This window comes from Danio rerio, chromosome 16 (assembly GCF_049306965.1).
Source record: "Danio rerio strain Tuebingen ecotype United States chromosome 16, GRCz12tu, whole genome shotgun sequence".
Lineage (NCBI taxonomy): Eukaryota > Metazoa > Chordata > Actinopteri > Cypriniformes > Danionidae > Danio > Danio rerio.
Window position 1 is genome coordinate 50,233,348 of NC_133191.1, and position 21,665 is coordinate 50,255,012.

The 21,665-nt window shown below is 36.2% G+C and overlaps 1 protein-coding gene and 1 long non-coding RNA gene across 7 annotated transcripts in view; one reads left to right on the forward strand and one right to left on the reverse strand.

Moving 5' to 3' along the window:
• Window positions 1-20,260, forward strand: part of paqr6 (progestin and adipoQ receptor family member VI) — a 45,386-nt gene extending 25,126 nt beyond the window's left edge. For 3 of the 6 annotated variants that reach the window (XR_012392525.1, XR_012392524.1, XR_012392526.1), the window contains 6 exons: window positions 1,265-1,470; window positions 10,980-11,106; window positions 13,754-13,850; window positions 13,987-14,131; window positions 17,677-18,539; window positions 18,866-20,260. Coding sequence is in view for 3 of the 6 variants with exons in the window: in XM_073926728.1 (XP_073782829.1) it covers window positions 1,265-1,470; window positions 10,980-11,106; window positions 13,754-13,850; window positions 13,987-14,131; window positions 17,677-17,921 (820 nt within the window). In the remaining 3 variants the exon portion in view is untranslated. Of the gene's footprint in view, window positions 1-1,264; window positions 1,471-10,979; window positions 11,107-13,753; window positions 13,851-13,986; window positions 14,132-17,676 lie in introns of all 6 variants that reach the window. The other 3 variants (XM_073926728.1, XM_017351556.4, XM_694084.9) reach the window with 1 other exon arrangement.
• LOC141378321 (uncharacterized) lies at window positions 16-2,968 on the reverse strand. Its single transcript, XR_012392534.1, has 3 exons — window positions 2,690-2,968; window positions 1,240-1,494; window positions 16-793 (listed from the first exon to the last, which is right to left on the reverse strand). It is a non-coding gene; the product is annotated as an uncharacterized lncRNA (long non-coding RNA).
• Window positions 20,261-21,665: the final 1,405 nt, after the last annotated feature.

Below are 21,665 nucleotides of genomic sequence, written 5' to 3' on the forward strand. Positions count from 1 at the left end.
AATATTTCACATTTAATATATACATTTTTTAATATTCATTTATTTTTCAACAATGTAAAATTGAACATTTCATCTCAATGTCGGCGACACAGTGGTGCAGTGGGTAGCAAAATTGCCACACAGCAAGAAGGTTTCTGGTTCGAACCTCGGCTGGGTCAGTTGGTATTTTTATTTATATTTGGTAATTTAATTCATTCAAAACATTTAATTGATAGATGTAATTAAACTATGCTTTTTTGAAGATTAACAGGAAACGAAAGGTTATGTTAAAATTAGAAATGATGATGTGTTTTAAAGGCATTTCCCCAACATTTTGCCTCTCTTCTCAGAGGGGATGGAGGGCCAAATCAAAGATTATCATGAGCCCATGGGCACTAGTTTGGGCATCTCTGCAATCTTAAACTGTACTTATTAGTTAACCAAGCACAGGGTGCTATGCTTAAGGTTGGTATATTGCTTGTCAATAAATGCAGTTGTCATATGATATTTGTAAAATACATTTATAAAACATGATTAATAAAAGGCTTCAATTACACCCTGTAATCTGTGATCGGTATCGGTCGATATGAATTCAAGTTTTCGGTGATCGGCCCCAAAAATCCTGATCGGAGCACCTCTAGTTTCCTCCACAGTTCAAAGACATGTGCTTTAGGTGAATTAGTTGTAGTGAATGAGTGTGTATGGGTGTTTGACAGTACTTTGTTGCGGCTGGAAGGGCATCCACTGCGTAAAACATATACTGGAATAGTGGGCAGTTCATTCCACTGTGGCGATCCATGATAATTAGACTAAGCTGAAGGAAAATGAATGAATGAACAATACATACATGTCAATATTCTGCTCAATCAAATAATTTACAAATGAATGTTTTGTGGCTTTACTAATCAAGTCCAATCTGTATAATCACACACAGTTGGACTTAAATGAAGGTGTAGAACCATTTCAAGGATGATCAAAAGAAATGGACCGCACATAACCTAAATATTAGATCTTCACAGCAAAGGGTCTGAATACTAAATACTGATGTTTTAGTAAATCTGCAAAAATATCAACAATTCTGTGTTTTTCTGTAAGTTTGGGTTGCTTCGTGTACATTAATAAAGAAAAAATGAACTTAATTGATTTTGGCAAATGACTGCAATGTAACAGAGTGAACATTTTAAGGGGGTCTGAATACTCTCCGTACCCACTGTAACTGAAATACACAACAGCAAAAAAGAATTATAATAACTATCTGACCTGCTCTCCTTCTCCTGTATTGTAGGTATTTTCTGTGGCGGTTCAGCGTCCTGTGCTCATCTCTGGACTTTGTGACGGATAGCTACACCTGGCCGCTGCTGGTCTACATGCTGCTGATCTGCCTTTATCCCTTCACCTCCAGCTGCGCTCACACCTTCAGCACCATGTCAGCCGAAGCTCGTCACATCTGCTACTTCTTCGACTACGGAGCGCTCAGTCTCTACAGTCTTGGTACGAGCTGCTTTTTGGGTCATCCTAGTGTGAGGGACGGAGGAATTCCTGATGCCTTTTTAACTACATCTGTTAAAGCTCTTCATGAGTTCTCAGCTGATACAGACACCATTAATCGTGTGCAAAATGACGTTTGTTCAAACTACTTATTTAAAATGAGCTAAAACAACACAATTCTTGATTATTGTTTGGGACAACTTAATTGTTTTATGTTCAATTTACAGGGTGGGCCATTTATATGTATACATCCTAATCAAATGGGAATGCTTGGTGATATTAACATCCTGTTTATGGCACATTAGTATATGTGAGGGGGCAAACTTTTCAAGATGGGTGGTGACCATGGTGGCCATTTTGAAGTCGGCCATCTTGGATCGAACTTTTGTTTTTTCAATAGGTAGAGGGTCATTTGACACATCTAACTTATTAGGAATTTCACAAGAAAATCAATTGTGTGAATGGTTTTAACATAACTTTATTCTTTCATGAGTTATTTACAAGTTTATGACCACTTATAAAATGTGTTCAATGTGCTGCCCATTGTGTTGGATTGTCAATGCAACCCTCTTCTCCCACTCTTCACACACTGATAACAACACCGCAGGAAAAATGCCAGCACAGGCTTCCAGTATCCGTAGTTTCAGGTGCTGCACTAATATATGTCTACAGCATCTTCCGTTTCACAAAGACATCAAAGTATCTTTATATTTTTGTACATATTGATCTGAAAGTACAATTTTGCAGTATCAATACTAGGGCTAGTTTTCTTCACAAGAAGAGTACTTTTAGGATGTAGTATAAACAGACGAATTGGGACACAGCAAGTTTAAAGATGTAAAGCTGTTCAACATTTATTTCAGGGAGAGGCGAGAGTTGAGATGTTCGAAACCTAGCAGTAAATAGGTTAAAAAGTGATTCTGATTCAGAGTTTTCAAGTTTGGTATGTGACTACGGGGAATTTGGTAGGCTTAGACCACAGGTGTCAAACTCAGTTCCAAAAGGGCCGCAGCTCTGCACAGTTTAGTTCCAACCCTAATTAAACACACCTGATCAAACTAATTGAGTCCTTCAGGCTTGTTTGAAACCTACAGGTAAGTGTGTTGGAGCAGGGTTGGAACTAAACTGTGCTGGGCTTCGGCCCTCCAGGAATTGAGTTTGACACCCCTGGCCTAGACGATCTATATATAGTTCATAGATATATACATTAGATGTCACCTACCCTGTTGTTGTCTTTTGGAAGGAATGCGTCAATTGAGCCGCCGTTTTAGTACAGGGTAGCACTCCTTTGAAATGAATGCGGGACCAAGCTCAGTGGAGAACTGTGGCCATCCAGAGCCAGAGATATGCACATTTATACAACAGTTCTGTCTGGTTCTTAAATCTGATTGGCTGATAGCCGTGATATATTTAAAGTAATATCAGCACCCGTAAAGCCTCTTTACCCTTTGTGTATTACTCCGCCCACATACAACCAGCAAAAAGCACACACTACAGATCTAAAGTTTAAAAGATGCACGCTCAGCTATTTAACTGTCAGCTTATGATTTGAATCCAAGGTGGAAGAAAGTAGTTCCTCATACAAAAGGGTTTTTGAGACTCTCCATGTTTGATTTTGTTTTTATATACACAATTATGCCGTCAAACTGTTGTATAAACGCAATATCACACGAGTAGCAGTGCGATATGCGGCCTCGTGTCAACGTACGCCTCCCACCAGTGCTGATCTACAGCCATATCGCACTGCTACTCGTGTGATATTGCTCATATAGCTCCTTCATTACTTACAAGTTTCTGGCACTGCAGCATCTTGTCAGATTTCTTTTGCATTGTTTGCCAATTTTATTCAACAAAACTAGCATAAGCTGAGTGTTTTGTGCGAGTTGGTGCTATTTTGCCTTATGGTGAACGCATTAAGAGACTGTATTATCATCAAAAATGTTACTTGTTTAGCACAAAAGTTCACAACATAAAAAAACGTAAAAAACTAAACCTTGCCTATGAAATGTTCTGCCTTTGTGCTTAGTTTTCTTTGTTTGCTTGTTACTACACCCGTAGACAGCGCTAAAGTCCAGCATCTTCACATAGTAACACTGTCTTGACTAGTGAGGTTGAATGATATGTGCCTTGGGAGCACTGTACAAATATGGCGGCGCTATTGACTCATGCTCAAAGTCCGTATGCGATATCTAGTGTATAAATATCTATGTATTTAGTTAATGTTAATTAAGATTCTTTCTATATTGTGTGTATGTAAGCATACGTGAAATGCTTATGCACACTAAAAAAATCTATAATAAAAAATCATGACAACAAACATTTTTATGTTGCTTTGACTTAATTTAAAAAGTGAATCAGGCTTCAACTAAGCTTATTTTTAGTTAGTTTTTTGTTATACAAAGTTTAACATAATATTATTAGTCCGTTTGGCTGATTTAAGCCAGTCAAAAAGTGAATGCAATGCAGAGATACTATCCATTAATCAAGTTTTGAATTGAGGGTGTAATGACGGGGGGGAGAGACAGAGACAATAGGAGGTAAGATCCACAATGCAGGTTTATCCAGTGTCAGGCAAGCAATGATCAAACAGGTGCAAACGGGTATATTCAGGCAGTCCAGAATCGTAGCCGTGTAAACAGGCAATAGGTTGTAAGGCAGGAGGCTAAACAAGGAAGAACAAGGCTAGGGTCTAAACACGGAGATAAACAAAGACAGGGAGAAACGCGTTGTAATGTCACTAGTTGTAAACAAAACTCGGCAAACTAGATGGGTGAAAGAGTGGCTTATGTAGGGTGTGTAATCAGTCTCTGACAAGGCTCAGCTGGTGAGAATGCAATCAGTCTTGATGAGTGAGCATGTGTGAGTGTTACCGGAGAGCATGTGTGAATATGTAGTCCAGGGGAAGGCGGAAGTGTAGTCTATAGTGTTCTTGTGAGAACCAGCGGTCTCTGGAGAGCGATCGCTGGTTATGTGACAGAGGGCAAGCTAATAATCTGCTGTTTTTCCATTAATATTAATCCAAGAACAAAAAAAAGAGAATCATTCAATACGATCGGCTGAATTCTGATGAAAAATAAAAAGAGACAGTAATATAAACAACAACTAAAAGTTGCCATGCAGGGAATTCTGGGAAACACAAATTTGCAGAAATTCCTGGTATATAGTAAGTAAATGTGTTATTAACCAGCTAACTTTTACTGTTTTTTTTTTTTTTTAAACCGTTAGAATCCCAGACATTTTTTTACACTATATATGATCACTTCTTATTTCTGTCAGGGTTTCAGGAAGGATGAGGGAGCGAGGACTCAAGTGCAAACAGGATGATTTATTGATAATAAAAATAAAACAAAATTAGAACAAAAACCACCCCGAGGGGGAAAAACATAACTATGACACTAACAAACTAACTTGGCTGGCATGACAAGAGCAGGAACACATGGGGAGTTTAGACGACAAACTGGCACAGAACAGAAAACATGAGGGGATTATAAAGCAAAAAGTAAATTGACACAGGTGAACATGACAAACTAATAATGAGTTAACAAGGAGGGTGGGACTAGACAATAGACGGGAGAGCGCATGACACAGAGAGACAACACAAGCCATGCGCTCAGGGCCAGAACATGCAGCCAATGAGAGAACTCATTAACCGCATGTTCATGACAAGACATAACACAACACTGAAGCACACGGCAAAAGCACGTGACCACAATGTAAACACCGAGCCACGTGCTTTGACAAGAGACGCAAGACACGAGCACACGATAGATAAACACCTTACCGTGCGCTCACACATAAGCAACGCGCATGCTTCATCTCAGCGCCAACCAAAACTGAAACCAACTAGACAGAGGCGCCGAGAATAAAGCAGCACGATACTGACAGAACAAACACAAACACTAGTACAAGAGCGCGCGCGTCTAAGAAACGCAGCGCGTGCGCGGCCACATCAAGCGGCAGTGCGCGAACTCCGCGTACACCCACGACGGCGCGCGCGCACACAGAGACAGAAACAGGACCAGACATGGGTAGTGTCAGAGCTCTGCCACCAAAACAAGAATTTACAAGACCAGAGTGGCAGAATCCTGACAATTTCATACATTTGAATGATCAGAAATTATTTTGGTGTCGTTTTTTAGTTACAACTACATTACATTCCTATAGCTCAACATTGGCAGCAACGCCAATGGCATTGGTTTGATTTCAAGTGAAAGCGTGAATGGATGAAATCTATATCTCAAATGCTTTAGATAACAAGCGTTGTGCAAAAGAATCCAATGCAAAGGCATGCGTCGCTGTGAGATAAATGTACCAGAATCTGCTGTCCTTGACAGGATACAGAAAACCTGACTGTAGGCCAGTGAAAAAATAAAAGAGGCACAGTCTTGATATATAACGCTGATGTTATATCAGAGGCTTTCATGGTGCTAGAAATGAATGTGTCTTGTAAGGTTGATGCGAGGTTATTTGTAAGGTTGATGCGAGGTTATAGGCGTTTGGAGGAAATGAGGCATCAAACACACACCGACTGTGAGTTCAAAGGCAAACGCTGGAGCTAAAGCTTTAATGTCTGCATTGATGAAGAGTGAAGGCTGAAGAAGTGCACGTATTGTTAAAGCCACTTAAGAAACCAAGTATAAGCGGCATTTTAATATGGGCTGGAACACTTCACCTTACGTTTGAGTGATTTATTAATGTGCCTTTTAAACATTAAAGACTCTTTTTTGTTGTTGATAAAAGAGCGATTATCCTTTCAAGATAAAAAAAATTGATTTATACGGTTGAAGTTAAAATGATTATTTTTATTGTTTTTAAAAGTTTTTCCTAAGTGATGTTAACAGAGAAAGGAAATTTTCGCAGTATTTCATGTATATATATATATATATATATATATATATATATATATATATATATATATATATATATATATATATATATTAGCCCCCCTGTTTTTTTTTTCTCCAATTTTTGTTTAACGGAGAGAAGATTTTCTTAACACATTTCTAAACATATTAGTTTTAATAACTCATGTCTAATAACTGATTTATTTTCATTTTTTGCCATGATGACAGGACATAATATATGCTAGATATTTTTCAAGACACGTTTATACAGCCTAAAGTGACATTTAAAGGCTTATTTAGGCTAATTAGGTGGTGTTTAAAAATGTAAAAATGTAATAACTGCTTTTATTCTAGCCGAAAAAAAAACAAATAAGACTTTCTCCAGAAGAAAAAATATTATCAGACATACTGTGAATATTTCCTTGCTCTGTTAAACATCATTTAGGAAATAAAAAAAAAAAAAAAAAAAATATATATATATATATATATATATATATATATATATATATATATATATATATATATATATATATATATATATATATATATATATATATATATATCAAATGGGGGCTAATAATTCTGATGTCAACTGTATATATATATATATATATATATATATATATATATATATATATATATATATATATATTCCCTCTCATCTCCTGCAAGCCATCTCTCCTGAAGTCATACCAGCACTGCCTCACATAATTAACACATCTCTTGACTCTGGTTTATTCCCCACTTCATTTAAGCAGGCTAGGGTAACCCCACTGCTAAAGAAACCCAACCTGGACCATACGCTACTTGAAAACTACAGACCAGTATCCCTGCTTCCATTCATGGCCAAGACTCTGGAGAAAGTAGTGTTCAATCAAGTCCTGGACTTTCTTACTCAAAACAATCTCATGAACAACAAGCAGTCCGGCTTTAAGAAAGGCCACTCAACTGAGACTGCCCTGCTCTCGGTCGTGGAGGATCTCAGACTGGCTAAAGCAGACTCTAAATCATCAGTCCTCATTTTGCTGGACTTGTCAGCTGCTTTTGACACTGTCAACCACCAGATCCTGCTATCTACGCTCGAGTCACTGGGCGTTGCGGGCACTGTTATACAACGGTTCAGATCTTACCTCTCTGACAGGTCATTCAGGGTGTCTTGGAGGGGAGAGGTGTCCAACCTACAGCATCTAAACACTGGGGTACCTCAAGGCTCTGTTCTTGGGCCACTTCTCTTCTCCATCTACACGTCATCCCTAGGACCAGTCATCCAGAGACATGGATTCTCCTACCACTGCTATGCTGATGATACCCAGCTATACCTCTCTTTTCATCCTGATGATCCCTTGGTTCCAGCTCGCATCTCAGCCTGCCTGTTGGATATTTTACACTGGATGAAAGATCATCATCTTCAGCTGAACCTCGCAAAAAACGGAAATGCTTGTAGTTTCTGCCAACCCGACTCTACACCATAACTTTTCAATCCAGATAGATGGGGCAACCAAGGTGAAAAGCCTTGGAGTAATGATTGATGACTAAGTAAACTTCTCTGACCACATTTCTAGAACTGCTCGATCGTGCAGATTCGCACTCTATAACATCAGAAAGATCCGACCCTTCTTATCTGAACATGCAGCTCAACTCCTTGTTCAAGCTCTTGTTCGCTCCAAACTGGATTACTGCAACTCTCTACTAGCTGGGCCTCCAGCTAACTCTATCAAGCCTCTTCAGCTGCTCTAGAATGCAGCAGTACGAGTGGTCTTCAATGAAACTAAACGAGCACATGTCACTCCGCTGCTACTCCGTTTGCACTGGCTGCCAGTTGCTGCTCGCATCAAATTCAAAGCTCTGATGTTTGCCTACAAAGTGACTTCTGGCCTTGCTCCATCTTATCTGCTCTCACTTCTGCAGATCTATGTGCCCTCCAGAAACTTGCGTTCTGTGAATGAATGTCGCCTCGTGGTTCCATCCCAAAGAGGGAATAAATCACATTTGCGAACGCTCACGCTCAATCTGCCCAGTTGGTGGAATGAACTCCCTAACTGCATCAGAACAGCAGAGTCACTCGCTATTTTCAAGAAACGACTAAAAACTCAACTATTTAGTCTCCACTTCACTTCCTAATCTGCAATTGCCTCTCTGGATATCACACCAACTGTACCCAAAAAGAAAAAAAAGAAAAAAAAATACTAATACTACTAATACTTTCCTTCTTAGACTTTACAGACCTGAAACTTGCCTATAGCACTTATTCATTGTTGCTCTTATAGTTGTGTAAATTGCTTCCTTGTCCTCATTTGTAAGTCGCTTTGGATAAAAGCGTCTGCTAAATGTAAATATATATATATATATATATATATATATGATGGTCATCTGTTCAATATCCTGCGTGTAAAGCTGTACGTTTTGTGCTCTAGTAGTCTAATACAAATATTATTCTTTCATTTGTGGAATTCACCGCTGCATGGTTACGGTTCAAGAAGTGGCTCAGAAAGGCCTCTTTTATTGGCAGAATAGCTGGATCTGTGCAGCAGCCGAGGGAATGTGAATGTTTGTGGACATAGTACAATAGCCAAACATTACAAAGGAAAAAAAAAATCTATGAAATGTGCATGCTTTATACAATGCTTGCCTCCAAAAAATTGTGCGGTACATACTGTACAGTCCGCATTTTCACAATAGTAAAACTTACAACTTTAGAATAGTTTTGTAGGAGCTGTGTTTTCTTGGAAATAATAAATCACTTGGTTATTATTTTCTGTGAAGGTCTCGGTGAAGTTTTGTCGTAGTCTGTTCTTCTAGGGTTTGTTGGAAATCTACACAGGATACTCAAGAAAAATAAAAGTAGTTTGGTAACATGAATTTATTATTATTATTATTATTATTATTATTATTATTATTATTAAAATTTGCATGCACTAAATTAAAACTAAAACTAGGACCACACCATCAGTTTTTTAGATTAATTTTAAAGACACATATTTACTGACTGAGATTTATGTGTAGAGTTTGCATATTCTCCCTGTGTTTGTGTGGGTTTCCTCCGGGCGCTCTGGTTTCCCCCAAAGTCCAAAGACATGTGGTATAGGTGAATTGGGTAAGCTAAAATTGGCCATATTGTATGTGTGTGAATGGGAGTATGGATGTTTCTTGGTGATGGGTTGGGGCTGGAAGGAACTAATCTAACAAAAAATAACCTGAAGGTCAGTCCAAAAATTACTACACCCAAATTGATATATTGGGGAAAATGTTGAATAAAATTGTAATAGACAGGGAAAAAAATCAACAGAAACAAAATTTAGTTGAAATGTTGTAGTTTGAATTTGTTTCATTTGCAATAACTTAAGTGAAATAAAATGGCATCAAATTACGGCAGTCAAAAAGTTTAAATTTAAGACTTGAAGACTTGGCCTGAGAGTTAACCTACCCCGGACCAGACTAGTTTTCCAGCCTAAGTTGCTAGAGTAACTGAGTTTGAACTACCATAAATTTGATTTATGAAACAGAATCCGCCATTAATAAACCTAACGTACCATATAAAGTCTTATTTGTTTTATTTTGGCTAGAATAAAAGCAGTTTTTAATTTTTTAAACACCATTTTAAGGTCAAAGTTATTAGCCCCTTTAAGCTATTTTTTTTATCGAGTCGTTATTTTATTTTATTTTATTTTATTTTAAAGTTGGCGGCTCATTACGCTGTGGCGACCCTGGATTAATAAAAGGGACTAAGCTGACAAGAAAATGAATGAATGAATTTTATTTTATTTATTTTTTATTTTATTTTATTTTATTTTATTTTATTATGAGTGCTGGACCAAAAATTAATCCCGATCAATCCAAAATAAAAAATTGTTTGTGTGTTACTGTTTATTTATTTTCTATATATAAAAACACAAATGCATGTATATGTTTGAAAAAATGTTTATTTATATTCAGAATAAAATATATTTAGAATATAAATATTAAAATAAAATATTTAGTGTACAGTATATGATACAAATTATATATTAATTTAAATATTTATATAACAAAATTGTTTTGTATGGTTTTGTTTCTATGTATATGTGTGTGTATCTTCTATACAAAATAAATATATAAAGTACACACACTTATAATATGTCAAAACAAGCACGATTAATCTATGCGCAGCACTATTTTTATTTTATGCTACTTTACGTGATGGTATTTATTTAGCTGTATTTTATTCTTTTTTTAATTATTTATTTTTTATTTTATTATGTTTATATATATGTATATATATTTTTTATTTTACTTTAGTTGTAGTTGTTGTGGGCGTTGCGATAGCACAGTGGGTAGCGATGTTGTCTTACAGCAAGAAGGCTGTGGGTTTGAGCCTTGGCTGGGTCAGTTGGCATTTCAGTGTGGAGTTAGCAGGTTCTCCCAGTGTTTGCGTGGGTTTCCTCCACCAGTCCAGTCCAAAGACATGCTATGGCAAATTTGGTAAGCTAAATTGCCCGTAGTGTGTGAATGAGTGTGTATGGATGTTTTCCAGTGATGGGTTGCAGCTGGAAGGGCATCTGCTGCATAAAAAATATGCTGGATAAGTTGGCGGTTCATTCAGCTGTGGCGACACCTGATAAACTGAATGAATGTTGTTGTTGTTGTTGATCATACATGCATATGTTGTAAATATGCTCTTGTGTTTTCCAGGCTGTGCCATCTCATACGGGTCCTACGCTATGCCCGACAGCTGGGTCAACAGTTGGCTTCACCAGCATTTCGTGACCATCGGCATCTGCAACTCTCTCTTCTGCACCAGCATGTCCTGCTACACCAGGTGAGGGCTCTTTCAGAGGCTAATTATGGCTAATTAACTGAGTCTGTGATTACAGGAGCTAATGTACATGTCATTTCAGAATAAGTGGGAGTTAATTACGTAACGCAAGTCCTTCTCACACAGACTTTGTTTGTCTGGAGCTTGAGTGTGCTTGCACAAAAGCTTTAGTCATTTTTTTTTTTGAGAGAGAAATTATTTACAAAAGGGCTTAACTGCTTGTTGAATTTACTGAATTGTTTAGTTCTGCATCGGTAAGCAGCTCTATTGCTCAAATATATAATGTTTAACTGGAACGTAACTCGCCTTATTCTGAAACCTTATAATCATTGTTGAAAATAAGTGTGTGGTTTGCTTTTACGAACAAATGGATTTATGATTTGTGTGTGGAGGAGAATGAAATTGTCAGTTAATATATACACAGAGATCATCATAGAGATGTGTGGTTGGTGTCTTTAGACTTGTCTGCCTAGCAACTGTCAACAATATCCTAGCAGCCACATAAAAACACATTGGTATTGTGCTGGATATTTTCTTCAGTGAATGATAAAATATGTGAAAATATTATTATTGTTTAATGTTACATTATATATTTAGATATATTATGTAAAATAATAATAATATTTAATTATACTTACACTACCTGCCAAAAGTTTGGGGTTAGTAGGATTTTTAAATGTATTAAATAAGCTTCGCCTACTCACCAAGACTGCATTTATTTAATCAAAAATAAATTGTAAAATTTGATTGCACTATAAAATAACTGTTCAAAAGTAGTTTATTTTAATAATTTATTCCAGTGATTTTAAAGATGAAAAAGCTTCATTACTCCAGTCTTCAGAGTCACATGATCCTTCAGAAATCACTCTAATATTAATTATTACTCATTCATTCATTCATTTTCTTTTCGGTTTAGTCCCTTTATTAATCTGGGGTCGCCACAGCGGAATGAACCGCCAACTTATCCAGCATATGTTTTACACAGTGGATGCCCTTTCAGCCACAACCCATCACTGGGAAACATCCATACATTATTATATACACACACACACATACTCTACGGGCAATTTAGCTTACCCAATTGACCTACAAATAAATACAAATAACAATCAAATTGCATGCCACAAAAGTCAATTTGACTGCAAGATTTTATTGCAGTCGGGCTTTGAGTAGGTATGACTGTAGAAAAACTTTAGAGAGGTGTGTGATGAGATTTAACTGTTCTATCCCTATTTTTGTATTACAATCTTAAATGCCAAAATTGAAACCGAATGTTAATTGGAATTGGTTAATAGTATTATGGTGAACTCGTAGCAAACTTGACTTGTGCATGTGTAGGCTGCTGAGGGTTGACGGAGCATTATTGTATTTTGAAGTCGATTAAATTATTGGTAGGCACGTTTCAGTAATTGGTGGATATTGGTGGGGACACGTCCCCTCCATCCATGCCAATTCTACGTCCTTGTGTGGGGGAAACCAGAGCACACAGGGGAAACCCACGCCAACTCCACACTGAAATGCCAACTGACCCAGCCGGGGCTCAAACCAGCAACCTTCTTGCTGTGAGGCGATCGTGCTACCTTTTGCGCCACTGGGCTGCCTATTATTATTATTATTATTATTATTATTATTATTATTATTAGTAGTAGTAGTAGTAGTAGTAGTAGTAGTAGTAGTAGTAGTAGTAGTAGTAGTAGTAATAAAAGCAATTATGACTGGAGTAATCATTTCATTTGAAACTACATACAATATGAAAGCAGTTATTTAATATTTTTAAAAATATTTAACAAATTACCTTTTTTTACATAACAAATGCCACCTTGATGAAAAGAATAATTTTCTTTAAAAAAAAACATGAAAGAAAAACTGACATCAAACTTTTGACCAATAGTCTATAAAACAAATATTTTTATTAAATGTGTCACAAAACAAACAAAAAAAAAATGTTAAACATGCATCTATTGTAGCTTTTTCATTATTATGTTATGTTTTTAAAAAATATTTTATAAAATTTTTTATTATATATATTATTATATATCATCAAAGCGTGACTGGTTTCTTAAACATGACAATGAGTTCACTGTACTCAAATGGCCTCCACAGTCACCAGACCTCAATCCAATAGAGCACATTTGGGATGTGGTGGAACGGGAGATTCGCATCATGGATGTGCAGCCGACAAATCTGCAGCAACTGCGTAATGCTGTCATGTCAATATGGAGTAAAATCTCTGAGGAATATTTCCACTACCTTGTTGAATCTATGCCACAAAGGATTATGGCAGTTCTGAAGGCAAAAGGGGTCCAACCTGGTACTAATAAGGTGTACCTAATAAAGTGGCCTGTGAGTGTATATACCTTACTATAACCTAGGTTGACCGAAGTGCTTTTCACCAGTAAAAACAAATTATGTAAAACAACTAAAAAGCAAAAAGTGCAAAACCAATACAAGATTAAGAAATATCAATAAAATACAGCAAAACATTAAAACAGAGAAAAGTGTCACTACTGGGCAAAAAACAAACATCTTAAACACATGGGTCTTATTGTTAACATTTATAAACATTTCTAAATTCTAAAATGTAAGAACCCCATATGAACAAAGCATATACTGTAGTCTACAATATTTAAGGTGTTTTCCTTTCCTACAGGTTCATAGAGCTGCAATTTCCACACAAAAGTAAAATCCTGCGAACGTCTGCATTTGTAGTCCCCTTCCTCTTCGACAGCTTCCCACTTTTTTACAGAGTGAGTAAAACCACACACGGTTACACATGTAAAGCAGATAAATACTATGAATGCTTATGCAGAGATATGATATGACTGATAGGAAAGCACCATTCATGCACAGTCTCTTTCTCTCCGCTTGTGTGTGTGTTCCTAGCTGCTGTCGTGCTGTTGGGGGAGCTGTAGTCCCAGTGAAGCTCTGGCCAGTCATTCCTACCATCTGCTCTTTGCCTTTCTCACATGTTTTCTGTTCGCATCGCACCTCCCTGAGAGACTCGCTCCAGGCCGCTTCGACTACATCGGTACTTCATTCTTAATGATTTCACCCTTGTTTTTGGCCCTGTTTACACCTGCTGTTAGGAGGCATTTTGGCTGATCGGATTGCAAGTAAATGAGGAGACACATTGCCGTTTTAACCTGGTGTTTGAGGAGAGATGCTGTAAGCTGTGAGCTAAAACTCTTTGGTTTATCATACATTTAATAGTGTTTTACTATATTAAAGTTAATACAGTTAATTTAGTGTTTTACAGGCTAACCTAATGACCAAAATACACTTTTCAATATTATATGGCACTTTATGAATTTGAGTCTGTAGATTTTCAATACACAACATTGTTTATATATATATATATATATATATATATATATATATATATATATATATATATATATATATTTTTTTTTAAGGGCTTTTCACCTTCATTGATAGGACAGTGGAGATTGACAGACAGGCTAGTGAGGGGAGCAGAGATAGGGGAAGGATTAGCAAAGGACCTCGAGCCGGGAATCGAACTAGGGTCGCCGTGAGCATCTGGATGCTATGCCTCGACACACTAACCACTAGGCTATTGGCGACGACAATACACAATATTGTTAATGGCTGTTTTATTTTTACTGAATTAATTTACTGAATTTTGGATGAATTATTTGAAACAGTGGTTTTCAAAGTTTTTTCACCAAGCACCACCTCAGAAAAAAAATTCTATCCTAGTACCACCATAATAATCAGTATTGAAGTACAGTAGCATAATAGGCCCAATTAAGCAGCTACAACTCTGCGCAGTTCAACAACGTGGCAGATTAATTTTTCTTATTAAGAATATGTATATTGTCAGCCACTTTAAACATTATAAATAGCTTGAACTTTAACACTGCACTGTGCTTACAGATAAAAAGAAATAAATAAAAGGTCAATGTTGAAATTAAAATGTTCTTTTAAAAGTTAATAAAAATGGCACTGTTCTTAAAAGGTTAAGAGAAAACTGCTGTACATAAATGTAAAACATTATCATATAGTAGCCTGTTCGTCAAAACCTGGAAATGTTCCTTGGACGTCATAAATATAGACAATATGTTGTCTTATTCATGTATAAACCCCTTTTTGCTAAATTTTTTATTATACAAATAAGACATACACTGCATCTAGAAATTATTCACAGCACTTCACTTTTTCCACTTTTTTATGTCACAGCCTTATTCCAAAATGGATTAAATTCATTTATTTCCTCAAAATTATACACACAATACCCCATAATGACAATGTGAAAAAAAGAGTTTTTGAAATTGTTGCAAATTTATTAAAAATAAAAAAAACTGAAAAATCACATGTCTAAATTGAGCTCATGTACATTCTGTATCCACTGGTCATTCTTGAGATGTTTCAGCAGCTTAATTGGAGTTCCAATATGGTAAATTTAGTTGATTGGACATGACTTGAAAAGGTATACACCTGTCTATATAAGGTTCCAGGGTTGACAGTGCATGTCAAAGCACAAACCAAGCATGAAGACAAAGGAACTGTCTGTAGACCTCTGAGACAGGATTGCCTCAAGGCACAAGGCTGGGGAAGGTTACAGAAAAAATTTCTGCTGCTCTGAAAGTTCCAATGAGCACAGTGGCCTCCATCATCCATAAGGGGAAGATGTTTAGAACCACCAGGACTCTTCCTAGCTGGCCGGCCATCTAAGCTGAGTGATCAGTGGAGTAGGGCTTTAGTCAGTGAGGTGATCAATAACCCATGGTCACTCTGTCTGAGCTCCAGCATTCTTCTGTGGAAAGAGGAGAACCTTACAGAAGGACAACCATCTGTGCAGCAATCCACCAATCAGGCCTGTATGGTAGAGTGGCCAGACAGAAGCCTCTCCCCACCTGGAATTTGCCAAAAGGCATCTGAAGAACTCTCAGACCATAAGCAACTACATTCTCTGGTGTGATGAGACTAAAATTGAACTCTTTGGAGTGAATGCCAGGCGTTACGTTTGGAGAAAACCAGGCACCGCTCATCACCAGGTTAATACCATCCCTATAGTGAAGCATGGTGGTGGCAGCATCATGCTGTGGGGATGTTTTTCAGCAGCAGGAACTGGAAGACTGGTCAAGATATAAGGAAAGATGAATGCAGCAATGTACAGAGACATCCTGAATGAAAACCTGCTTCAGAGTGCTCTTGACCTCAGACTGGGGCGACGGTTCATCTTCCAGCAGGACAATGACCCAAAGCACACTGCCAAAATATTATTGGAGCAGCTTTACAACAACTCAGCGAATGTCCTTGAGTGGCCCAACCAGAGCCCAGATCTATCCTATTGAACATCTCTGGAGAGATCTGAAAATGGCTGAAACAATAAAAAAGACTACTTTTTTCACATTATCATTATGGAGTATTGTGTGTAGAATATTGAGGAAATAAATCATTGAATTCATTTTGGATTAAGTCTGTAACATAAAAAATGTGGAAAAAGTGAGGCGCTATGAATACTTTCCGGATCCACTGTATATACATGCAACATATATCTTTGAAATATTAACATTAATTTGTATTTCAAATATATGAATTGGATTTACATACTTGAAAAATATAAATTAGATCTGATTAGTGCGTGTTAGAGTAGACTTTGGCCCAGTTTCACAAACAGGGCTTAGATTAAGCCAGGACTAGGCCTTAGTTAAATTAGGCTATTTAAGCCACATTTATAAAAATGGCCTCAGAAAAATATACTACTGGTGTGCACCTGGTGATAAAATATGACACTGACATATTTTAAGACATCTCACCGCAAGTTATTTTGAGTTCATTCAGCTCAAACATGCAATTTAATCTTGACTAGCCTTAAACCTTGTTTGTGAAACCGGGGGTTTGTGTGTCAAGTGATTAAATCCTACCTGTCAACATTGGGATATTAAAATACGGGATACATCCCCTAAAACCATTACAAATATGGAGAGGAAATTAGCTTCAAATGATCTAATACAAAACAAACATTAGAAAATTAAAAATAAAATAAACGGTTTAGCCTACTAAATTCCATTTACTGTTCACATCGATGTTATCAAGAGTTAAAAGTGTGTTCACTTTTTTACTTTAATTATTCAACGATTCCTCCACAGTTTAAGAACCACTTATTTAAAACAAGTGACAAAACAGTTCTTGAGGGTTTTCTTTGAGACAACCTAGTTGTTTTATGTTCAATTCTCTTAAATTTGTAAAAACAAATGAGTTGACTTAATTCCTTAATGTTGTCCCAACACAAATCGATTTTGTGGAATGCAGCATTTTACAATCTATATTACAATGTATATATACATTTTTACATTGTTAATTCTCAATAGAGTCCAAAAACACTTTCCAATTATTTTATAAAATAACCCGTTTGTGCTATTCTACCTTTAAACAGAAAGTAATGGTGTTTACATCTTCCAAATATCCATTACAATTGCTTTTTAGAGTGGGAGGGTTAAGGTTAAGGTTAGGGCTAGGTTTAGGCCAATCAGGGAAATTAGACTTTTTAGCTTTTTGTGTTTTTCAATGCATGTTTCAAAGCTCACACACTCTTTCTTCATCACTCAGGTCACAGTCACCAGCTCTTTCACATCTGTGCGGTCGTGGGCACTCATTTCCAGATGGAGGCCGCGTTATCAGACATGGCGTCCCGCAAAGACTGGCTCATATCCTACTCCGGACTGCCCACATTTCAGGGCACCATGGGGGCTCTCGCTCTGGGCGTCCTGTTAAACCTGGCCATCATTGGTGTGTTTAGCGCCAGTTTAATTCAGACTCCTCGCCAAAGCACTTCACACCCTCATCAGGAGTAACAAGCTTTCTTGAACACTCCGAACCTCACTGTGCACCTTTCCGGACGATTTTGACTTACAGAGCACTTATACAGTCACTTTCACTGATTTACAGTATATAGGCCTCTAGCATTAATACTTTTGTACTAAAAACGGTTATGCTAGATCATTTAATCTAGTTTTATTTTATTTTTTACTCACTGTTTATTATCTGAGCCGAAAACCCGATAATCGCAACCTTTCTGGGGATGTTTAACCACCGTGCCTTCGATTATTTTTATTATTTAGTTGTCTACTTGAAAGGTTGAGGGTTGAATGACGCTAATATTGATTTTCTTACAAGCTATATTCTAACATAGTTTGGGGTTTATTAACCAATATGATTGGTATATGTGTACTGGCATGTGTTAAAAGTTAGCATATCATTAACTGGAATTGGTTGAGTATAGCATTAATCAAGGGTTTTGTATTTGCATCATCATGAATAACAACATTAATATAAGTAATTCAGTTTTATGATGTTACATATTGAAATATTTGATGGTTTGGAAATTGTACATTGAAAAGTCTTGTTTGGTATTTTTGTCTTGTTATCCAACACAAATATCAATATTTGTAGTTACAAATAATTTGTTAACAGTAATTATTTTGACTAGTTGCTAAAATTTAACTTAAGCCCATAGCTAATGACCCCTACAGTTGAAGTCAGAATTATTAGCCCCCTGTTTATTTCCCCCCCTATTTTTTGTCTAGCATAAAGAATTTTTTTTAATTAAAGTAACATTTAAAGGCTTAACTAGGTTAATTAAGTTAACTAGGCAGGTTAGGGTAATTAGGCAAGTCATTGTATAACAGTGGTTTGTTCTGTAGATTATTAAAATTATTATGTTTAGAAATGTGTTGAAAAATCTTCTCTTTGTTAAACAGAAATTGGGGAAAAATAAACAAGCGGTCTAATAATTTAGGGGGGCTAATAATTCTGACTTCAACTGTATGTGTGTGTGTGTGTGTGTGTGTGTGTTACAATAACAATTAAATATTGAAATATTCAAATTGAATTTTAACTGTAGAAAGCTCCTAAATTGGCCAATTTTACTATTATTTGACTTAATAATAGTATTTTTGCTTCTCAGTTAAATGTATTTTCATTTGTAAAAAAAAATAGATAACAGTAATTAGTAACTAGAAATCAAGACAAAAATACTAAGAAAGAAACACATTTTTTTGTAATGTTTACTGTCGAGTGGGTGTTATTTTACCCCTTTTAAACCTGTATTTGTAACGTCCCTCATTAGCATCATTTAAATATGCTATAAATCCTCCCAGGTACAATTACAAATGAATAGTAGGTGAAAAGCCCTGTGTTTCTGAAAGAAAAAGGTCATATTATGAAGGATAAAGCTTGTCTAAGTATCATCCTCCTACTAAACTGCATCTCGTGGTAATATGGGGCCGCACTGGAGTCATTCAGATGTTTCTAGACGTCTGAAGAACAGCACATCAGGTCACATTTCTGTGCTATTGTTTTGTTCATTGCAGGTTTATGACATACAATACACTCTGTTTATACTGCAGGTTTTTAGCTTTTATAAGTTTGTCAGTGCACTTGTCAGTTCTCAAAATAGACGTATTGCTCATGTAACACTTGGGTTTTTATTCTTAAACCATTTCCTGTGGCTTTTAACCTCATTTTGTACCTCATTTTGTCATGCTGCACAGGTACGTCGGCTTATAATTCAGTGCAATTAATGCTGCATAAAGGCTATAGTTTTGCAGAACCTTTTCTAACAAGCTCTTAATAAGGTGGTCATGTGGTTGGAAGGATGTTTTAATTGGTGTTTATTAAAGGGATTTTGGGTTAAAAAGGAAAAGCAGGTGTTTTAGTGGTTAGCGGTGGAAAGGTTCTGAGTTTGTATAGTTGGACAGTAGATATTCTCGCTCGCACACCGTTTGCTTGGAGTAGGTGTGAGTGTTTTTTTTTTTTTCAAACTGTTCTTCTGCTCAAAGAGGTTTAGACGTGAATGTGAGTGGTGACAATTGTATTTGTGCACTAGAATTCAAAGAAATGTCAAAGGTTTTGGCATCCCAATCCCTGTGTTTGTTGGCCCAAATGAATGTACTGCAGTTTTGAAAACTGCTTTTTTTAATGTTACGATGTAGCATTTAAAACTACCAAGGAAATTAAAATAATACTTTTTTAAAGTGTTCCATATATATTTTTATTTTATATGAGTCCCTTTAAATTGAAATATGCAAGCATTACAGTGCCTTTTGTTTTCGTTGTCAGATTTGAAATGTTTTTGTAACAAATGTGAAAAATATGAAAGAGCTTAGAATTAAACTGACTCATTGTTCACTACTGTGGTTGTCCAGATATTGTGTTGTCATTGATTACATTGAAAAAAGGGGGGTAGTAATTTCAGTAGTAGTTTGGTAATACATGCTTCAGTGAATCAAATTTTAAATAACATCTAATTTACTAATAGAATGTACAGTTGAAGTCAGAATTATTAGCCCCCTTTTGATTTTGATTTTCTTTATTAAATATTTCCCAAATGATGTTTAACAGAGCAATGACATTTTTACAGTATGTCTGATAATATTTTTTCTTCTAGAGAAAGTCTTATTTGTTTTATTTCGGCTAGAATAAAAGTAGTTTTTAATTTTTTGAAAACCATTTTTGGGACAAAATTATTAGCCCCTTTAAGCTATTTTTTTTCTGATAGTCTACAGAACAAACCATCATCATACAATAACTTGCCGAATTACCCTAACCTCATAGTTCACCTTATTAACCTAGTTAAGCCTTTAAATGTCACTTTAAGCTGTATAGAAGTGTCTTGAAAAATATCAAGTAAAATATTATTTACTGTCATCATGACAAAGAGAAAATAAATCAGTTATTAGAAATACGTTTTTAAAACTATTATGCTTAGAAATGTGCTGAAACAATCTTCCCTCCATTAAACAGAAATTGGGGGGAAAAAAAACGGGCGCTAATAATACAGGGGGGCTAATAATTCTGACTTCAACTGTATACATTCTCAATGTTTTAGAGGTTACTGTAGGTCAAACTATACAAGTTATGTGTCCATTTTCTCTTTTTTTTAGGCTACATGCAAATATAAACACTTATTTTACAAGAAACGGGATTTGTAAATACTTAAGATGTCTATCGTTGCACTAGAACTGTTATAGATGGAATTACAGGGGAGTTTAGGGGGATCTTTTTTGATGCCCTTTTAACGGGAATCAATCCCCTATAGCGGGGTCAATCCCCCCCAAAACTCCCCTGTTATTTGCTCCATTTTACACATGGAACTATTCCTGAAAAGTCCTTGCTTTAGGGGAGCGTGGTGCACAAAGTAACGCGGGGTAAAATGTTTTAAGGTATTTGCTCAGGATTAACCATGGCATGCTTCCAAGTTTTTCACCACAGTGTCGGAAGATGTCTTTCTGCCAATTATTGAAAAAGTTTGGCAAAATTTGGAGGAGAAACAATTATTGCAGCATAATCGTATTTTTGGTTATAGTCGATTTATTTATTTATTTATTTTTAAATCTGAAAAAGTATGTATATGTACAATTTTATATTGTTGTGATTACCGTCTTTTAGACTAAAAGATGGAATTACTTTAAGCGATGTAAAACATTTACATTTAGTCATTTAGCAGACGCTTTTATCCAAAGCAACTTACAAATGAGGACAAGGAAGCAATTTACACAACTATACAAGCAACAATTAATAAGTGCTCTAGGCAAGTT